This window comes from Lytechinus pictus, chromosome 6 (genome assembly GCF_037042905.1).
Source record: "Lytechinus pictus isolate F3 Inbred chromosome 6, Lp3.0, whole genome shotgun sequence".
In the NCBI taxonomy this organism is placed as follows: Eukaryota; Metazoa; Echinodermata; class Echinoidea; order Temnopleuroida; family Toxopneustidae; genus Lytechinus; species Lytechinus pictus.
Genome location: NC_087250.1, coordinates 22,580,443 through 22,601,460, shown reverse-complemented (window position 1 = coordinate 22,601,460; position 21,018 = coordinate 22,580,443). Strand labels below are relative to the sequence as shown.

At 36.9% G+C, this 21,018-nt stretch overlaps 1 protein-coding gene and 1 long non-coding RNA gene across 2 annotated transcripts; one reads left to right on the top strand and one right to left on the bottom strand.

The window, feature by feature from the left end:
- Positions 1 to 911: 911 nt before the first annotated feature.
- Positions 912 to 13,721, bottom strand: LOC129263669 (microfibrillar-associated protein 1-like). Its single transcript, XM_064100483.1, has 8 exons — positions 13,711 to 13,721; positions 10,297 to 10,639; positions 9,172 to 9,302; positions 7,732 to 7,840; positions 7,122 to 7,291; positions 5,537 to 5,696; positions 4,233 to 4,322; positions 912 to 2,490 (listed from the first exon to the last, which is right to left on the bottom strand). The coding sequence occupies exons 1-8, from the start codon at positions 13,719 to 13,721 to the stop codon at positions 2,299 to 2,301; spliced, it is 1,206 nt and encodes a 401-aa protein (XP_063956553.1). The 3' UTR covers positions 912 to 2,298.
- A 704-nt stretch (positions 13,722 to 14,425) lies between these two features.
- Positions 14,426 to 18,832, top strand: LOC129271648 (uncharacterized). The gene is made up of 4 exons (XR_010293827.1): positions 14,426 to 14,542; positions 15,311 to 15,470; positions 16,541 to 16,824; positions 17,213 to 18,832. It is a non-coding gene; the product is annotated as an uncharacterized LOC129271648 (long non-coding RNA).
- The last annotated feature ends 2,186 nt before the right edge of the window (positions 18,833 to 21,018 follow it).

Here is a 21,018-nt window from a genome sequence, read left to right as displayed (position 1 = left end):
AAAATAACAAACAGACAAAGTGGGAATTAGACTACGAGACTAATACCTCAGTCACATTTGCTCTACGGTGGCCGTACGATGAGTCAAAAACAGTTGTTTTATTCATATTTATTCAAACCACCTATGCAGCTGGTACAGAAACTGTTAAAACGGTTGTTTTCGACTCGCCGTAGGGCAATGTGATTGAGGTATAAATGCAGGAGTGTGGGTGATCACAAATTAAACAAGCTGAAAAAAAGCTGAGTATTGAAAAAAGGTAAAATTGAAAGTGCTCCCATAATTTTTGACAGAGGAAAACCAAAATAAGCTGAAATCAAGCTGAAAATCAAAATAAAAAATCAGCTAAAAATCGTTAATCTCACACCCCTGTAAATAACAATCAGGTCATGTGATGGTTGGACCAATCGGCTCCAAGACAAAACTGATAGTCGACCAAGTGGGTTTAGCCATGATGGTGTTCAAAAGCATTATCTGCTTGTAGACCGATTGGATGTAAACCTAGACCATACACACCAAGGTTAGATTGGAACTCAGTTCAGAGTTCCCTATTTACAATACTAATCCCCCACATGACCTTATTCTATTGTTCAGGATTTGAATAAAGCCAAACAGCCCAATGACATAGCCCTGGGCCCATTGTTTGCTTTTAAAAGTGCTCATGTGCCCATTGTGCTAGCACATGAATGATGTTAGTCTCAAGTTTCAGACCCTGTATAGGCTGAGAGTTGAAGTAACAACCAAGATTTGATATCTATTTTTCATTATGAAGGAATCTCAATGCACCCAGAAGAACATCTAGATTAACTTGCAATACAAATTTATTTCAGGATATCTTGAACTTAACCTTTACTCAGTTTGATTAAAACAGAATAATTGGTTCATGCTTTACTTCCTTCCTGCCTCGATTTTGGCGATTCTTTTTTGTTCAATCTTTCCTAGGATCATTAATTCAAATTCCAGAAACTTTACAATGCTTCTGCTCCAGAGGTGCCAACCCGATCAAGAACATGTCAGTATTTTTCATGCTGAAAATCTGTATTTTGGTGAGGATATCAGTATTTTCAAAGAAATACCAACGGACAACACATAAAACAGAAACTAAAGAAATCAGTATTTTGCATGAAACCATCAGTATTCTTCTCATTTTTCAGTACTAAATACGGATAATTAGTACTACTTTGCAGCTCTGTTGCTCCCATCATATCTCTAACCACCAGGTGCACTCACATTAGTCCTGTTTTACCTTCCTTACAATGGCTCCCAGTAAAAAAACGTATCATTTTTAAGACTTTGCTGTTTAACTTTCAAGCAGCAAGAGAAAATGGTCTGGAATGGTTAATCTTTCTGTTATGGGGCCGTCATTGCATTTGGAGTCTTTCGAGCCTTTCCTGATGTAGGCAATGGTTTGAAATTTCCTTGAGAAATCTTTCAATTGTAATGCACAGGGGTTGAGGTAACCACAGCCAATTTTTTGATTTTCCAATTTCACTACATTGACTTCTTTCCAGGCTTTCTTCTCATATGTTCTTGAAAGACATTTTCATGTTGCCAGAGATAATGGCCAGGAATGTCATTTGGAAGTCTTTCATTTGTAGAGTACATGAATTTCCAGCTGTAACTATAGCCAGTTTTCCTGATTTTTCCAAGCTCATTGCATTGGAGCCATTCTTGATTTCCTTGCGGTAGCAGGTAGGTGTCACTAAGGTTTGTTTCATGCCCCCAGTAACAGCAATCTGGAACATCCTTGAGGAAACTTTCAATTGTAGAGTACATGAATCTCCAGCTGTAACTATAGCCAGTTTTCCTGATTTTTTTCTTCAAAACTCATTCCATTGCATTGGAGCCTTTCTACATTTCCTTGCGGTAGTGGGAAGGATTCTAGTGGTCTGGAACATTCTTGAGGAAACTTACCACTGTAAAGTAAATGAATTTTTCAGCTGTAACGACAGCCACTTTTCTAGAGTGTCCAATCTCATTGCATCGGAGCCTTTCTTGATTTCCTTGCGGTAGGTTTCTCCAAGGTTTGCTTCATGCCACCAGCAACAGTTGTCTGGAACATTCTTGAGGAAACTTACCACTGTAAAGTAAATGAATTTTCAGCTGCAACGACAGCCACTTTTCTAGAGTGTCTAATCTCATTGCATTGGAGCCTTTCTTGATTTCCTTGCGGTAGGTTTCTCGAAGGTTTGCTTCATGCCACCAGTAACAGTTGTCTGGAACATCCTTGAGGAAACTTACCACTGTAAAGTAAATGAATTTTCAGCTGCAACGACAGCCACTTTTCTAGAGTGTCCACTCTCATTGCATCGGAGCCTTCCTTGATTTCCTTGCGGTAGGTTTCTCGAAGGTTTGCTTCATGCCTCCGGCGACAGAGGTCTGGAACTTCCTGGAGAGAGCCGTTTCGTTGGTCCACGCTGAGTCCATGGAGGTGGTGTCTTGATCGACAAGATGGGTGTACTTGGTACGACCAGACCGTCCAAAGTTCTTGACCTGAAGAGCAAGAGACAAGGAAGAAAAATATTTGTACCAGTAGGTTAGGAAATCGAACTTTATTAAAGTCAGTGGCCCGTATTCTGAAGTCAGGTTTAACTTAGACCATGGTCTAACTCTGTACTAAAATTATGGGAAGCCAAGAAATCGAAAATTAAGTTTATATTTTATATTTCTTATGCGTAATATTTTGTTTCCTTTTGCTTTCATAATGAAGAAAATACTTCAGTTATCATTCCCAGACAATTATGAACAATTTGGGTGTCATTTGAGTTAAAAAACTGAATGTTTACTGTTAGGGATTCATGCTCCAATTGGCTCTCCATACTTAAACCACAACTTTAAACCTGAGTTTAAGTTAAACCCGACTTCAGAATACGGGCCAGTGGGGCAATAGCTTTCATAGAAAATGGATTATTATTTGCTGACCCCAGACTTTGTAAAAAAAAATTATTGGAAATACCCAGTAGCAGAGATATCTTTGGGGAAAGCAATCTCGGAGTGCCAAAAAGATATCTTCAGCCAAGTCTTGGGCAACAGTATCAGGACACAGAAAGTGAGATGATGACTTTACCATAAGGTATTTTCCAGTGGCATTACATAACGTCTGCTAGTCATAAATCCTGATCTACCAGGGATCTACCATGTGTAAATTATATCAAAAGCTGACACCCCACTGACTTTAGTAAAGTCCTTTGGGTCATCAAAATTAGGTATGGTTTCTAGCCGTCTTTGGTACGGTTTGATGTATCTTATTAGAAATATCCCAATGCGTCATTTTCTGCTTGGCTCATTTTCATATCCCTCCTGATTTTCCTTCTTCTTTTGCTTCTACAAATTTTCATTCTTTCCTTATCACCCTTCTTGTCCTCTCCCCTTACTTTCTCCCTTTTGCCTCATTTTCCACCCCTCCTCCTTTTACTTCTTTTATTCTAATTCTTCTTTCCTTCCTGGTTCCCCCTTCTCCTACTTGTTTTTGTTTTATTTATTTTTTCTTCTTCTTTCTTTTCTTTCATTTATTTTTTAACAAATATATGACATTGTATACATTACATAATGATACAAAGTTTGAAATCTATAGGATACTCCTTAAAGGAGAATGAAACCCTTGAAACCAGCTGAATCCATATCAAAGAGAAAAATCAAAGAAACATATTGTTGAAAGTTTGAGGAAGATTGAATGAATAATAAGAAAGTTATGAGCATTCGAATATTGAGATCACTAGTGCCATGTAGATCCTCCCAACGGCAATGCGACCAAGATCTGTGATATCACACACGTACAACTCCCTCATTACTTTAGTACTTATTTCACTTATATTCTCACTTTTATAGAGTCTATCACAAGGTGAGGTGTTCTCTTTATGAGATGACAAGTACAGAGGTTTCACAACATTATATAATTGATGAATCGTTTGTCATATGATTAGAATGAGCAAAAAGAGATGTTTTGGGGTATATTTTCAGTGTCCAAATGGGAGAGTTGTACGTGTGTGACATCACAGATCTTGGTCGCATTGCCAATGGGAGGATCTCCATAGCATTAGTGATCTCGACATTCAAATGCTCATAACTCTTTTATTGCTAGTCCTATTTTTCTCAAAGTTTTGTTGATCTTATTCTTTGATTTTTCTGCTTTCACAAAAGCTAACTTGCTCCTAGAGTTTCATTCTCCTTTAAGTAACAAAAGCTTTCAAAATGTTTCTAGCTTCAAGAAAATTTGGGGCCAAAAGTTACTTTACCTGCATGACTTTAGGCAAGACGGTCTTATCAAAGTGATCTTCAAGAGTGGCTCCTGAGACATCTCTTTTAAGAACCTCCTTCTCATCATCCTGTAAGGAAACGTCAAAGAAAATGATTTAGAGCTTATCTAATGTAGTCTTAGCACACAATAGTTTCATAAGAAATTCTTTAAAATCAAAGTCAATCGTCATCAAATCATCATACATCTACATCTGGCACATTTATATACACTACTCTGTCAAATCTACGAAGAAATGATCATGCCATTGACTGCGACGAAAATCGGCAGGCACGTCACCTGCAAAGTAATATCTAAAATTGGAAAGGGAACTATACCAAAATTTATCAAATTTATTTTAATCATAAATGAATTATGCTAATCAATGCATAAAAATCTGAATTCAGGTTTTAATCTATAAATAAAGCTACAAAACTACTAAATAGAAGAGCCGTAGAGCCGAAATAGAAGTGGAAGAGCCGTGGTGTAGTGGTTCTGACTTTCACCTTGTAAACAGGGGGTCGTGTGTTCGAATCCCAACGCGGTCTAGCGTCCTTTGGCAAGGCGTTAAACCACACTTTGCTACTCTCGAACCAGGTGCTAAATGGGTGCCCGGTAGGATGCGAAAGATATTGTATGTTTGAATTTGCCAGCGCCATAATGAGGCTGCGATGAATGCAAGGAATGCTCCCCAGGGAGTGGAAATTGTGCACTTTTCGTGCGGGATTGAAATGAATCCAATGACCAAGGTAATAATAAGCTGTAACGCACTTTGAGCCATTCTTGGAAAAGCGCTAGATAAAAATTGGCTATTATTATCATTATTATTATTAAATAGACTCTGGACACTCTTTTTAGGATCATTAATGAATGCCAGTAATAACATTTTTTCTTATAAACCTTTATCTATTTTCAAATTTCTTATCATTTCATGTTTTTTTTTTGTTCAAAATTATAGGTCAATCATAAATACCATGAAATCAATTTCTTTTAATCAGTAAAAGTGAAAATAATGTTACATTCATGACTATTAGCTACATACAGCATTTGCTTCGGATTTGTACACGAAATCAATTTTTGAGCAATTTTGGGTCTGACATGCACTAACAATAAATGTAGCATCAATTTAAAAACATGTAACAGGGCATTGTAAATTTGGTCTTGAAAAGATTGCTAAACCCGAAAGAACAAACTAATGAGACATCGCGACACAGTCATTTTGCATTACAGATTTTTTTCTTAAAATGTTGAGGGGGAGGGGGGTTAAATAAGCTTCCTCCCAGGCTGGATAGGTTTAACACTCACCAGATAGAAAGCACCACGATGATAATACTTCTGTAAGAACTTGTATCTTCCTTTGCTCTGTTTGTTGGTTATCTGTTTAGGATTCACTCTTAGTTCTTCTCTTCTCTCTTCCTCCGTCATGTTTCTTAATCTCTCCGTCTCAAGTCTGTCCTTCTCAATCCTGAAATCACAAAATAAAAAGAAGGCAAGTTTAACCCTAATTGGGTTATTTTGGAGGAGGGAGGGGCCAGGTGGCCCCCTTACCTTGGTCACCATTCACTGGCTAATACCTAGTTCCCACTTTCATGATTGGCACCACGATTAAAATATCCTCTTAATTGTGGCGCAATCGTAGCGAGCGTATCAAGTCATATCAGATTGTATCAGTTCATATCAGATCAGTCGTGGCAAACGTATTGATCGTAGAAAATTTTTTGAATGGTCCAAAAATTTTCGCAATCAGTTACGAAAGGCCAATCTCGGCTTTCGTACAGGATCACATGGCAGTGCGAACGAGGCATAAGAAAAAAAATTGTTCATAAACTCCTAATATCATAAATTACAGAGTGTAAAATGATGAATTGAATACTTATTACTTGCTCTTTAACATGAATTATGTGAATTCATATGCAAGAAATATTATTTGCATATCAAACACCCAAATTCAATTTTGTTTGGCAGATGTCATCTTCATAATCTTCTTAAATTATGTATTAAAATATGTATCATACGTTTTTGAACTCTCTCATGTATTTAATTGTTTTTTTTTTAAATTAAAGTTGAGAGGATTTTAAACTGGCGAGGTGGGTGTTTCATAAATCCGTTCGTAAGTTACGAATGACTTTACGCACGACTGGTGATCCTTTCTTGTGTTATGTGATGTCCCTATGTAAATGATTCAGGACCTAAGAACATATTGCAGTCGTTCGTAAAGTTGTGCGTAACTTTACGAACAGCTTTATGAAACACCTACCTGGTTCTATTGCACTCTACCAAGGATGACATGCAACTGTAGTACAAGACATTTACATATACCAGCGACCTGTTAATCTTAGGGCTGATTCTACAATTCTCGCTACCCCAAATAGGAACAAAAATCTCATAATGCGCGAGACGAGATAATTTTCACTTCGTCGGGTCGTCATCAACACTTCCGGTTCAGAGTTATGCTCGCGCGAGGTTCGCGATACTGAGTTTTCCACCACGCTGAAATCAGCGTAATATGTACAGATTATAATACTTTTTATCTAATTTGGTCAGTTTTGATTCCATTTGAATTATAAATAGAAATAAAAAATATATTTCACGTGAAAATGTGAAAGAGAGGGTTGTGATCACGAACTTTCCGAGCGAAAGCGACGTTGTGTTGTTGTGCATGACGGCACTGTTGATCTGAATGGCAAAACAGTGCACTGGACTTCCGATAAGGAAGTTGTAATACCGAAAAGCTATCCCATAATGCAATGCGCGTTACAGGGATTTTCCCGGATCTCGGCGAAATCGCTATTTGGGGTAGCGAGAATTGATTGCATTTATTAATGTGTATGATCAATCACAAAAGTCAGTCAAACCATTAATGTTTCGGGAACCAAGAAACTCTACTCACTGTTCACGTTCGTCCCTGTCACGTTTGATCCTGCGGAGTTCGCGAACCTTCCAAGCCTCGTACTCGACTTCGTCGTTCTCGTCGTCGGTGTTTACGGTCAAGAGGTTTGGCTCGTTGGAACCAACGTCCTCCTCCACTTGCTGGAGCTGCCTTGCATCTAGCTCCACCATCTACAATGACAGGATGATAATCAAAATATTATTTATAAATATTATACTCATATTAATAATGATGATAATGAGGAGGATGGGGACGAGGATTATGATGATGATGACATCGTGACGATGGTAATGATGATGGTAAGAATAATGACAACAGCATCAACAACAATAATATTTATGATAATAATAACGCAGCTACTACTTAAAATAATAATAGAGAACCAAACAAATTGATGACATCACACACGAACTCGGTGGGAGTCGGTACAATGCCCGATATATGACCACACAAATTCCTAATAAGCCCCATAAAGTCAATGTGTTATTGGCCTGGTTCCTACGCAGACAAGATGCCTACTACTTGTCCCAGGTAAATGACGTTGAATTCACATAAAACCTGATGCCCCAGTTCAATTGAATTAATAAGTGGTTGAAAGAATGACACTTACTCTTATCGTTTCTCTTTTCCTTTCCTCAGCCTTGCGCTTGGCGTCTTGTTCTAGTTCCTGCTCTTTCATAGCAGCTATTTCCTTTTCTTGAATAGTGACACGATCTTTCCTGAAAACAATGAAATTACAAAATCATGATAGAATGGTAAAGTGGCTCATAAACAAATGATTATATGTGAATTCTCTGCCAAGTGTCCTTTGGCAAGGCGTTAATCCACACTTTGCCACTCTCGATCCAGGTGCTAAAAGGGTACCAGGTAGGATGGGAAAGTCATTGTAGCTTGTCCAGTACTGTGTGCGCCTCACCGGCGACTGACTGGAATACTCCCCAGGGAGTGGAGGATGTGCATACATTGTGTGCGGGAATGACTGATTGAATCCGATGATCGCGGTAATAATATATCTGTAAGCGCTTAGATACATAAAATGTATGTCTTAAATGCATTGTACCGGCTGAACCCCCCCCTCCCCCGGGTAAGTTAGGGTTAATTTAGACCATGGTCTTTCTCTATTCTGAAATTATGGGAAGCCAAATATGTCAAAATTTTGCTCACATGGTATGGTTTTTTTGTTTGCTGTGCTCTTTTTATGGTGAAGACAACTATCTTATTCATCCTTCCCAGACAGTGAAGAGTGAATCGAGAGTGAAATGAGCCCATACATTAAAATACATTTATTTATGTCACTATTGGCTGACAATAGTTAAACTATAACTTTAGACCAGGGCCCCCGTCTCACGGATAGTTACGATTGATCCAATCAACCTCTAATGTATGGAAATCCATCAGTGTCGTATTTTTTTCTAAAGGGAATTTGCGTGATGTCCTATGTAAACAAAGAGAAGCACCCTCACTTTTCAAGAAAGCAATGAATGTATGGATAAACAACATACCTAGAAAATATTTTGAACATGCATTTTAGGTGTTGATGTTCCAGGCTTTCCATGGTTGTGATTGATCGGATCAATTGTATTTGTAAGACGGGGCTCAGAGTTTAGATTAATCCTGACTTCAGAATATGGGCTATAAAATTGATATCAGTCGAGAGCGTTGTTGGCTCAGTCGGTAACGCGTCTGCCCGTCGAACCAAAGATCGTGGGTTCGAGTCCACCCCGGGCGGATGACTGAAGCCAGTGCGTTTTTAGTAAACGTCTCTCCCATATTTCATAGATGCAGGCTATGGATCCGTCCCTCGGATAGGACGTTAAATGGATGCCCCGTGTAGAGGAGAGTCACCACCTTTGCACGTTAAGAACCCACTGCACTATTCGTATAAGAGTAGGGGGAATCCCAGTGTAATGGTCCACCTGCACTCCGCCCAATCAGTTATTCGGGAGGAGAGACCTGCGGGTCATAGTGATTCAGTTCGCTTTACGCCTACCAGGCACAGGTGATGCCAAAACAAATAATAATAATAATAATAATGGTTTTGAACACTTACTTAGCAACAAAGACTGGTTTTAACCTTGGTCCATCTTCTTCTTCCGAGTCTGTATACTCCTCATATTCTGAGGATTCCTCTTCTTCTGAATCTACTTTCTCCTTCTTGATCTCATCGTCCACTCCAAGCACCTAAGAGGGTCAAAGGTGAAAGGTTATGGCCCGAATTCACCTAGGCGGTTTTTAAAACCATCGGTTGAACCCATGGTTTATGCAGATTTCCTGTAAAAATTACGCTTAATTACCGCGTATATTAAATAAATGTCCAATGCTGATGCGCGCTTTTATCATATTGCGCCAAATTGACCCCTGTTGCTGTGGTTATTTATAAGTCCACTGTTTTGAATTAATGAGTCCACTCTTCAAACAGTGGACTCATGAATAAAAATAATAGCGTGGATAACCACGGCAACAGGCGTCAATTTTGTGCAATTTGACAAAAGCGCGCATCAGCATTGGACATTTTTCAACATAAGCCGTAAATAAGCGTAATTTATACAGGAAATCTGCATGAACCATGGGTTCAACCGATGGTTTTAAAAACCACCTTTGTGAATTTGGGCCGATGAGTTTACAAATCTTAAAAGGAAGTTTAAAGCTAATACAACCAGTAGCTTTGTATAGCACCATCTTAAGTTTCCAAGCACTCGGATCTGGCCAGGTTTCTAACCCATAATGCAATATTCTGAGTCTTGTAATATAGTCCCGCTTCAATGATAGCACAGTAATTTATTACTCAATACATTCATACCGAAATAATTATGCTACCACTTAGCTAAACAAGTGCTTCTCCTCTTAAAATAATACTTCAATTTCTCTCCACGAATGAAATTATAGGCTAATTCATTCTCTGTATCATTGAAAGTAATCTAGAATGGTATATTTCAGACTAATTATGAATAACACACAGTCAATATGAGACAACACTCAATGTTGGTCTGCAAGGGAAAAAATTACACAGGGCTCAAGAGCACTGTATATTGTAATGAGCCCTTGGAAATACTGATTTACTGTAATATCAAAGCTAATCCTAAAGCAAATTTAGGCATTAGGTCATGAAAAGTGCCCCCCAGAAAGTAAAAAAACATTTTTTGCCGGTCAGTCCGTAACTCCCCCTTTACCCTACCTCCTCATCTTCCTGAAAACGTTGTCTAGCTCGAGCCCTCATCGCCGCCCTCCTCCGCTCGATCTCCTCCTCATCGAGCTCCTCCTCGTCTGACGAACTCTCCTCCACCTCCATCCGATACACCTTGCTGGGCGCTGCTTCCCGGCGGTCCACTTCCCGGAAGCTCCTCGAATACACCTCAGTTTCTCTTTCCGCGACAATTTCATCGTCGGAGCTCTCCTCGCGCCGCTCGTGCAGCCTGCGACCACGGTCCTGGCTTCGATGACTGATATCGTTCTCTTCTTCCTCCTTATTGTCTTCGTCGAGAATCTCTGGACCGTGGATATGCCTGTGACGTGCAATCCTACACAGATTGAACAATATAGTTAGTTTACCGGTCATAATAGAAAAACATTTTCAGACCACTAGAGCTTTCATAAGTTCAAATTAAAGCTAAATGAACGTAGTTGCAGTAAAACACTGATTTCGTGAGAAAGTCTGTAAAACCAAGGTAATGTATTGACAGGGTTGTTGATTTTTTTGATTTTTTTAAAAAAATCAAAAAAATTTGATTTTTTTTTATTTAAATCGGATTTTTATGATTTAAATCAGATTTTTTTGATTTTTTTCCAACGAAAAATAATGGTCACACTTAACAAGTTTTAAACTATATTTAAACTGTTTTACACCAATAATAGTGGTCAAGTAGTCTTTTGAACATTGTGTATTGTACTATTTGACACAATAATCCACTTATATACAGGTAATTTTTTTTTTTTTTTTTAATTTATTTGCATTATAGAGAGGGAAATTTTATGGAAGCCCAAGTAATGTTATGTATTATGTATACATTTAAACTCTTGAAATTTTTATATCAGTCAGTTCAAAACATCCGAAGTGTTACTCCAATGCATGAAGTACTCAAAGAACTTTAGAATTTCCAACAAAATTGACATTATTAAAGGCCTGTTAGGGTTCCTATACTGCCCTTGGGAATTCTAGCTGGGAATATTTCCTAGAATTATCACATGGGGGATTTTAGCTAGGAATATTTCCTAAAACTATCACATGGGGGACTTCCCAACTATCAGCTGGTAATAGCTAATAAACAAGGGTTTTGCAGCTTTTGTGATGCATGAATAAGCATGTCTGGAAGAAAATCAGACCCCATTTGGTACTTTTTTGAGAAACTGCCATCAAAATCTGCAACTGGATGCAGAGCAAAGTGCAAACTATGTGGTTTTGAGTTGATGGGGATTGTGAAGCGGATGAAAACACACCATGAAAAGTGCAATGTACACATATGCCTTCAACTTAAGTAATTTAAAGAATGGGTATTAATAGTAACAAGAAGGAGGTACATACAAGTAGTTCAGCTGTTTTGTAATAGTATCCAAGTTGTGGACTTTGAGCACCTTTGTAGATTTTATATATTATTTTATTGAAGATTTAACAGTTTGGTGTACATACAGAGAGTTATTTATCATTACTTCGTTAGAAACTTGTTGTTTTCATCAGTTTTGCTTGTTTTACAATTTGAAAATAAAACAGTGGTGTTAAATCAGACTCCATGAGGGTGTATCATTCTTTTAAAGTATCTCTAAAGCATGTGGAACAGAAATGAAAATGATTACATTGAAAGTATCTGTTAAGAAGAAGAGAAAATAGAGAAAACTAATTTTTTTCATAAAAGTTGATTTAAATCAGTGATTTTTTTGAAAAAAATCAAGTGATTTAAATCGCGATTTAAATCATGATTTAAATCGACATGATTTAAATCAAACAACCCTGTGTATTGATATATCATCGTGGATCTAAATCTGGTACAGTTACATAAACTGAACTTTGTGAAATCATAATATCTAGCTAAAAAACGATCACACTGAAGATCGCCAACACAGATAGGCACACGTGAGACAGTGTATTATTATTGCAGGAATAAAGACCCAACGGAAGTGACCGAATCCGCGCTTATTTCTCAGCAATTACACAATTTCTTCCAGAATCCTTTGGCACATATTTAATATTCATACAAACAGACACTTTGGTGATCATTATATTAAATTCTGTAGAAAGTCATTTTGAGATCGTTCCCACAACTGGAATTTATCTTTAATCTTCCTATGCTCGTTAAATTGGCAACAATCATGAATTTCCTATTCATTATACTTCGAACATGAAATATGGAAATATGACACGAGTCTAAATCAATTATGAAGGGATACATGTATTGAAGAGTTGCCAATTTGCATTTTTAAATTGTGATTTTATCATGTTGCCAATTTTGAGTGGGTAATGATTAATTCAAAATACTTGGCTTTAATCAGGAACAGCATCACATACAGTTTCTGGAATGGTATCAATTTTTAAAGTACTCTTTCATCTTTCCAACCATATGCAATTTGTACTTGCTAGCAAGCTGGTTGAGAAAATGCAAAAGTATCTCCTAAATTAGACAAGGGTTAATCATCTTCCAATTAATCTTTTTGGCCCGAATTCACAAAGGTGGACTAAAGTTATACCCGGGGTATAAAACGCGTCATTTGACGTCATTTTAATCCATGGACTAAAGTTAGCACCTAGGGGCTAACTTTTGCGATTCACAAAGGTCGACTAAAGTTATACCGGGGTATAAAACGCGTCATTTGACGTCACGACTTAGTCAGCTCTTTGGGGTGGACTAAATCGGTGGGTTAAAGTTAGTCCACTGTTTTAACCAATCAGAGAGCAGCATTTCGATTGCGGAAAAGTTTGCTGCATGCAAGAAAAAAGTTTTTTGGACAGAGACGAGATTTGGTGTGATCGGCTTATCTAAAGCTTCATATTTCACGACTTCCACCGAGATTGTAAGTAAATTACATAATTTTTGGAGCTTAAATCATGACGGAGCCTTCAGTTCCATCTGTAACTATTATTGATAGCTTTAACTTTCCAAAAAGTATACTCGAAAACTTGAAATGGTATCTGAATCGGTCTGAATCATTGTTATCGTCGCGTCTCTAAGCTGCTCAGTCCCAGCCATGTACTTTTGTGTGCGTTCATATCTATGAGCAGTGCAGTGCAGTGCGAGACGCAATTAGCGTACACTACACAGGCAAGGTAGGCGTGATTGAAAGGCCGATACTACTACTAGTTATGCCAGGCAGTGATTTTGAGTGATTCTCGATTTCGTGTGATTTTCATGAAATTTTTGTTGTCTACGATACCCCTGCCACTTCTCCTGGCTCTGCCAACACAATCTACTGTGCATCTAATTTTGCCTAAAGCAAGGCCAAGGCAAGGCCAGGACTCCTGGCAGGATAGCAGCAATACAAATTACAATTACAAATAATTTTTTTTTAAACACTAACGTTACAAATACAGAGCCGGTATAGACATTCTACTCTGGGCTGGCTTTGCCTTGGCTTGGATAGATGGTCAAGCTATGAAGCTTACCTGGTAGCCATGTTAGAGTTAGTCCTACAACATCGTTGGAGTAAAAAAAAATATTATAATAAGGGTCACCTCTCTAGTAAGACTAAGGCTCGTTCGTAGGATGAGTGGACTAAGCCCTGATTAAATTATTTTTGGAAATTAAAAAAAAAAAAGATTGGGTTCCACTCACCGCTGTTTACTCCAACAGCTATAAATGAGCTGATTTTACTTTTACTAAAACTAAGTTTTACTGACCTTCGGCATCGCATTTGCGATCACTTATACTAGATTTACGGTGTCGTCAAAACATTACAAAATAATGGAAATCCTAGGCCTTATTAATAATTTGAGTAGATCTAACTGAGGTCTAACTTTGAAAATTCTCTCTTTTGGGGGTTATTTTCTCTACCCCACCCTCTTTGTTTCAAGTATTTTTTTTTTCACAAGGTGTCCTTTCAATGTTAAATTCACATGAGACCACAGACAAGTGCATTTGATCTTAAGTCCTCTACATTTGTAGTAGACCGATAAATAGGTTTATTTCTGTCAGAGATATGCTCCCCTGAGACTTCATGTGGCTCCGCAGCATCCCCTCCCACAAAAAAAAAATCAGAAAATGTTACAAGACTCCTCTGAAACAGCGGATTTTATCAATCTACATTTGTAGCTGCTTTATTATTTTTTTTTATACTTTGACATTGCAGTATGATTGATGAATGAATATTTTTTTCATTATTTTTTTTTCTTCCATATCAGCAACAGACCATACATACTCGGCAGATTGTGATCAATCAAGACAAGGCAAACATGGCTCACAATTTTGAACTGCTGTGCCGTCTTGCAAGAGAGTGAGGTATGCCTTATCAATTCATATTTAAAAAAAATTAAATGTCATTAAAATGGCCTTCTTAAATAAAATATTATTTCCGGGATTTGAATTCATCATGTAATTGTAAATGTATCATGTGACATGTATGTTACTTTTTCATTCTTGTCATAGTAATTGACAAAAAAGAAGAGGGGGGGGGACCTTGCTTGTGTGTTATTAACATATATATTTGTCTACTGGTCACTAGCTTTTTTTTTAAGGCTTGTTGATCTCCAATTAATCCTGACATTTTGTTGAATATTTATTTAAAAGAGAGAAAGAAAACATTGTCAGTCTGATGAATGCCGGGGGGGGGGGGGGTAGAAAAAAAGGTTTAATGAGACTTTGATGAAGATTCATGAAAATATGTTATTCGAAAATCACTCGCAAGCAATAACCTCTATTTGTGTAAACAAAGTTCCATAAAATTAGTGCCTTGCCTTCTTTATTAAAGCCAATTGAAAGTGATTCAGTTAATCAGTTTTCATAGAAGCATCTCTAAGACGTGCGTGGTTTGATCAATGATGATGATCAGCAACAATTGGCAGGTTTTTCTTCTTCACTTTTACAAGTAGGTAAATAGAAAAGCTACTCATGTCAATTAGAATTTTTATCCTATCTTTTTTTAAGGATTTCTGTATAATCTTTCACATTCTGTTCCTCATTTTAAACACTTTTGAATTAAATGAAATTCAAAGAGTAAATTGCCCATTCATGGTGACTCTTCAACACAATCTTCCAACTTCCATGCAGATTCAGCAACACATAGAAAGACCACAGCATGGATTAAGAGACAGGAAGAATCCATTTGAATACTACGAGGATGAACCTCTCAGAGTGGGGTACCAACAGAGAGAACCACACATTGCCTGTCATGTTACAGGTTTTGACAGGACTTTCTTTTATGTCATTGGTGAGTTTTCATGTGCAAACTATAAAGCAGAGGGTAATGGGGGGGGGGGGTCAAATTATGTTCTATGAAAGTGATTTTCCAGGCCAAAAATGATGAGATTTTGATAAAGAACAATTCGACTAGCAAAAACCATCAATATTGGATGGAGAATTATGAATTGATTCAGTTTTAAAGTTTTACATAACTTGGGGGAAACAGTTCTGTGTATCTCATATGCAATATTCATATCCCCACTTGTTCTCTAGTGATCTGAAATTATAATCATTAATTTTTTCCTCCAGGAATGTAAAAATGGGGTTGACTGCTGATTATATATTTAAGATAGTTATTGCGAGTTCAGAATAATGTAAGGATCAAGGATTGGAAGTATCTAGTCATGAAAATTAAGTTTCATGTTTTGCTTAGCATGCAGATTTTCCATTGAGTAATTGTCGCCAGAGCAAATATCATGGAACCCTTGTACATTCATGTGTGGAAAATGTGTGGATGTGACATCATCAGGCTATTTCTTGCATATTCATGAAAACATGCACATGTTTTACAGAAATAATTAATGCAAAACCTAATATTCATTATTAATCATCCAAATTGTACGATTTTTGTTTCTGCTTTCAGCCAGGAGTACTAGTAACCCCTTACATGGGAGGGGGAGTGTTGGGGGTATTTCACAGAAAGGTTTTTGTCGGAATGAAACACGTAACCCTTTGGGTTGGAAATAGGTGGGGATTTTATTTTTCTCTCATTTTTTACAATGTAGCAACATTTTTTAATACAAATATGTCATATTCAAGTGGGAAATTATCATGAAGGATGATTTATAACCACTCAAAAAGAAATATTGGTATGTCATTTCAGCTAGAGAGATATTCTCCATTTTGCATGGATTGTTATTGCAGTAGAGTTTTTTTTTTAATGAATCAAAGAAAAATCTCTTTAAGCAGTTCCAGTGCATCATAAACATCAGGTCATAACAGAAGCACAATGTTTGCAAACGTAAATGGTAAAGTATCAATTGGCTTTCATATCAATAAACCAATTACATAACATCACTTATCATTCGATAACTAAAGGTACCTTTTAGAAGATGCAAGCAGACAAAGCAACTATATCACAGTCATCCGTGTGCAGAATCATCAAAGATTTTTCTGAGGCAATAGCAAGGAGTAACAGTGAATAAAGTTTCCAATGACGAGAAATTCAAACCACCCAGCGACAATTTGATGATTGCTTCAGGTTTCCAAGAGTCATAGGTGCTATCGATTGGGGCCAATCCAGGCCATGTCTACATCAGGAGTCCTGATGGGGAACAAGCCCTGTACTTAGCAGGAAGAACAGGTCTTCTGTAAATGTATAGGTTGGTATACTCACTCAGTTTTCAATGTGATATTCTCTGTATTCAACACCTACTAGAGGTATGTGATAATGAAGAAAAAATATATTGGCCCCCTACTACATGTCTTTTACTGTCTTTTATCAAGTTTCAATGTTGTTGGTCAAATTTTTTTCTAATTTTATACTCTTAATATGTGAAATAAGACAATTTCAAAGATTTCACTGAAGAAAAAAAATATAGATAATCTGCTAACTTTCCTATTGCAGGAGAAATGAAAAATAGAAAAAAATGCATTTTGCTTATTCAGGTAAAGGATTTATTAATTGCTTGATCAACGAAGATATATTTCCAGAAAGAATACCGAAGAGCAAATTTTCTAATATTCATTTTGTTTTGATCCTTATTGCAGGTATCCGTTGCTCCTCTCTTTGATGAATTCCTGCCTGCATTCTGTTGTCAATAGAAAAGGACGGTGTGCTTCGGGTATTAAGCATTCCATTGGATTATCTGTGCATGAAAGTGGACACTTGTGATAAAAATATGGTAGCTTGGTTGATAGGATGTATTCATGCATTCCGATTTATCATTCGTGATCAAATGACCATCTTGCTTCTTAAATCCCAAAATCACAACATTTTTCTTGTTTGACAAAAGGTTTGGGACGTGAATTCCAGGATATAAATGACACACATGATGGGCTAATGTATAAGCAGGGACACGAGAGGTATAAGCAACATTTTTTTCGTTTAATTAAGTTTGGCATGAGATGGACTTGGTCTTTCTTATGATTCAGGTATATTTTATACCAATTTCGTTTTAATCAACAATCAATGTTTGAAGCCTCATGATTTCAATTTCAAAACCTCTTTGTTAACTAAACAGTCATTTTTCTTAGCATATGCAGCTTCTTAATTTATCAAATTTAAATTATAAAATATCATTTTTGCTGAACATCCTTTTTTTCAACCTATTTTTATAGGGCCTAAGATACATTTCTGTAGTAAGCACTATAAATACATTGCAAGCTATTATCATTTGTTTGATATTACTATTTTATAGAATCATCCTTTAATTTCTTTCAGAAATATATTTGACAAATTACTTGTGATATTCATGCTTTAGCTGTAGAGTTTAAAATCTTCATGAAATTTTTTTTAATCCATTGTTTATCTATTTTCATTCAGAGTTTCTGATGCATTGTTAAGAAAACGTAAACAGTCTATTCAATCTTCGTATCATTATGTAAAGAATTTCAATCTACCTTAAAAAGTAATGCACTAAATAAACTGCTCTGTCTACTACACATGTACATATAAGTTTTGATTTTAAAGGTCAAGTCCTCCCCAGAAAAAATTTGATTTGAATTAATAGAAAAAAATCAACAGAGCATAATGCTGAAAATTTCATCAAAATCGGTTGTAAAATAGGAATGTTATGACATTTTTAGATTTGGCTTATTTTTCACAACACAGTTATATGCACAGATCAGTGACATGCAAATAAGACAGTCAATGACGTCCTTCACTATTTCTTTTGTTTTTGTTGCTTGAATTGTACAACATTTCATTTTTTACAGATTTGACATTGAGGGCCAACTTGATTAAACCAAAATTATAGTATTAAAATAATGCAAATCCCACATGTTCGGGGAGGGGGGGGGGGAGGGGACTAATCTTGGTTTCACTTGACAATGAAGAGAAAATTTGAATAATTCATCTAGTAGAATAAAAAGAAATAGTTTGCATGCCTACTGGGATGTACATATAAGTGTGTGGTCAAGCAAAACTTTAAAAATGTCATAACTTAATATCTTTACATCAGATTTTGATGAAATTTTCAGTGTTACGCTTGTTGGGTTTTTCTCTTTTTATTCAAATCAACTTTGTGGGGGTGGACTTGTCCTTTTATATCGTTTTCAAGTAATTGTGTCGGGAGAAAACAAAAATGAAATTCTTTTATCAATTCTGTCCATATGCTGCATGGTTCATCGTTCTTGCAGGAGGCAAAAAATAAATTTATATAAGAAAGACTTATTTTATTTACTCTCAGATAAAAATTGTGCTCAGGAGAGATTAAGGTTATGTGTAAGGCAGGGTGGTGGTAATGGTATGTTGGTTAAGGTTGTTTATGAAGAAAGTCAAGTGATTGCTTGCTTGTGCAGGAGGATATACTTTAAGAAACTTGTTGTAGGGTATAATGCAAAATTATTTATAATAGAATTTAATTGAGAGAAAAGTATTGCACGTTAAGATGCACAATAATGTACATGTGATGGAAGCGAATGAGAAATGAAAGGAGTAAAGGTAGCTACATGTGTCAATGAGAGAATGGCCAGTGGTGTTATAGCATAAATCTTTGTTTAAAAGTTATTTTATTTTAGGAAATTTAGTCCCTTCAGTTTGAAAGTATAGAGGGCGGACCATGGACCACTGACCATGGAAAAAAGTCCCCCCCCCCAAAAAAAAAAAATATATATATATATTACCAAGAAAAGAAAGAAAGGTGAAACACATTATTTTCTGAATATTATGTCAAATCTATCACAAAATTGGATATTTGATATTAAAATTTTGAATATTTTTCCTTGCTCGCAAGTTTTTATTTTACCTGATATGCCATATTTAGCCCACTGATATTTCCCCAATTTCAAATATATTATTATGATTGGGTGGAATACCCTTTACACTTATCCAGGATTGATAAGTCTTTATTTTTCTGATAAGGAAATGGTGTTTCCTTTAAGGAAAAAAATACTGCAATCATGGTGAATAGCTTGACCCCCCCCCCCCCCCTCCAAAGCAAACTTGAGTATATAGGTTAAGGTTGGGAATAATGCGATTGCAAGAGTGACCAGTGAGTGTGGAGGAGCTACTAATGAGTATCTCAGCTCCTTTTAGAGATGTTGGTAGAACTGACGTATAGAATAGGGAGGGGGGGGGGCTTGGGGCTCTTGCCCCCCCCCCCCAAAAAAAAAAAAAAAAAAAAAAAAATTCACGACCAAGAAAAAGATAAAAGAAACGAGGGTGAAATAGAATATTTTTTTGATATTATGTGAAAATCTAACACAAACTAGGATTTTAATGTCAATTTAAAAAAATTTTGCTCGCTTAATTTTTTTTTAAAATCAATTTATTGAGATACACCATATAAAAAGACAAGAATAAATAAATGAATTGAAAATATTACTTCGAATGGGAAAGTCAATTCTGAGGGAAAGGAAAAGGGGCACGCTGCGCTTGTGGACGCGAGATCAGATCAAGGTCATGTCGCTTCGCCCCACGCGACGCTGGCCCCACCATTTACCAAGTACATAACCCAAACAAAGATTCAATTCCATATTTCCATTTTCTATCAAAGCTAGCCCCGGGCAAAGTTCCACCGGACTACGATAAGGTAGGTAGGATTATACAATCAGATTGGTTATGATTTAATTCAACAAATGTGCACTTGATCTAGATGTAATTGGCGTGTAACGTTAGATTTATTTTTCCGTAGATCTAAGTAACTTCCTCAGGCCTAAAACGCAGTTACGGCACGCTATTATAGGCCTACTAGCTAGATCCACGTCTAACTGCACTGTAATACGATGGCGATCGATCTGGACTTCATACTAGTATTAGACCAAAAAGGCAAAAAAAACAAAAAAAACTTTGGTCTCTGTCATTGTTCCGCTGGACTCCGTTGCCTCCACTAACCAATTGAGAAATAAGGAATTGAAAAAAAATGTGTAAAACCCCATCGAAAAAGCCGGCTGCTGCAGCTGTCTAAAAAAGGTTAAAACTTCTTCACGTTGCAGTGCACCTATCGCACGGTAACCGTACATTGACGGAGTTTGAACTTCTCGATATGGTACGATGCTGCAGGCGCAGTCGAGCTAGCTCGCAAGCAGGCAGCGCTAACGTTAGTCCGAACCTAAGTTGGTAAATATTAACAAATAAGTAATGACAATGTTCGTTGTCAACACCTCATTGCTAAGGAATTCAAGTTCATGCTGCTGATACATGATTTTGGGGTTGAGTTCTGCTTCCTAACTCATGTGATGCAATGGCGACGTTTCATATGGCCCTAGCAGACGAAACTCTCAAATACGGCACTGAGCATGCTCAGTACTGCTTTATTACACTGAGCATGCTCAGTGCAGTGTTATAATAGTATGCTAGCTTCAGTCCATGATTTAATCCATGGACTAAAGTTATCACCGGGGTATAACTCAGC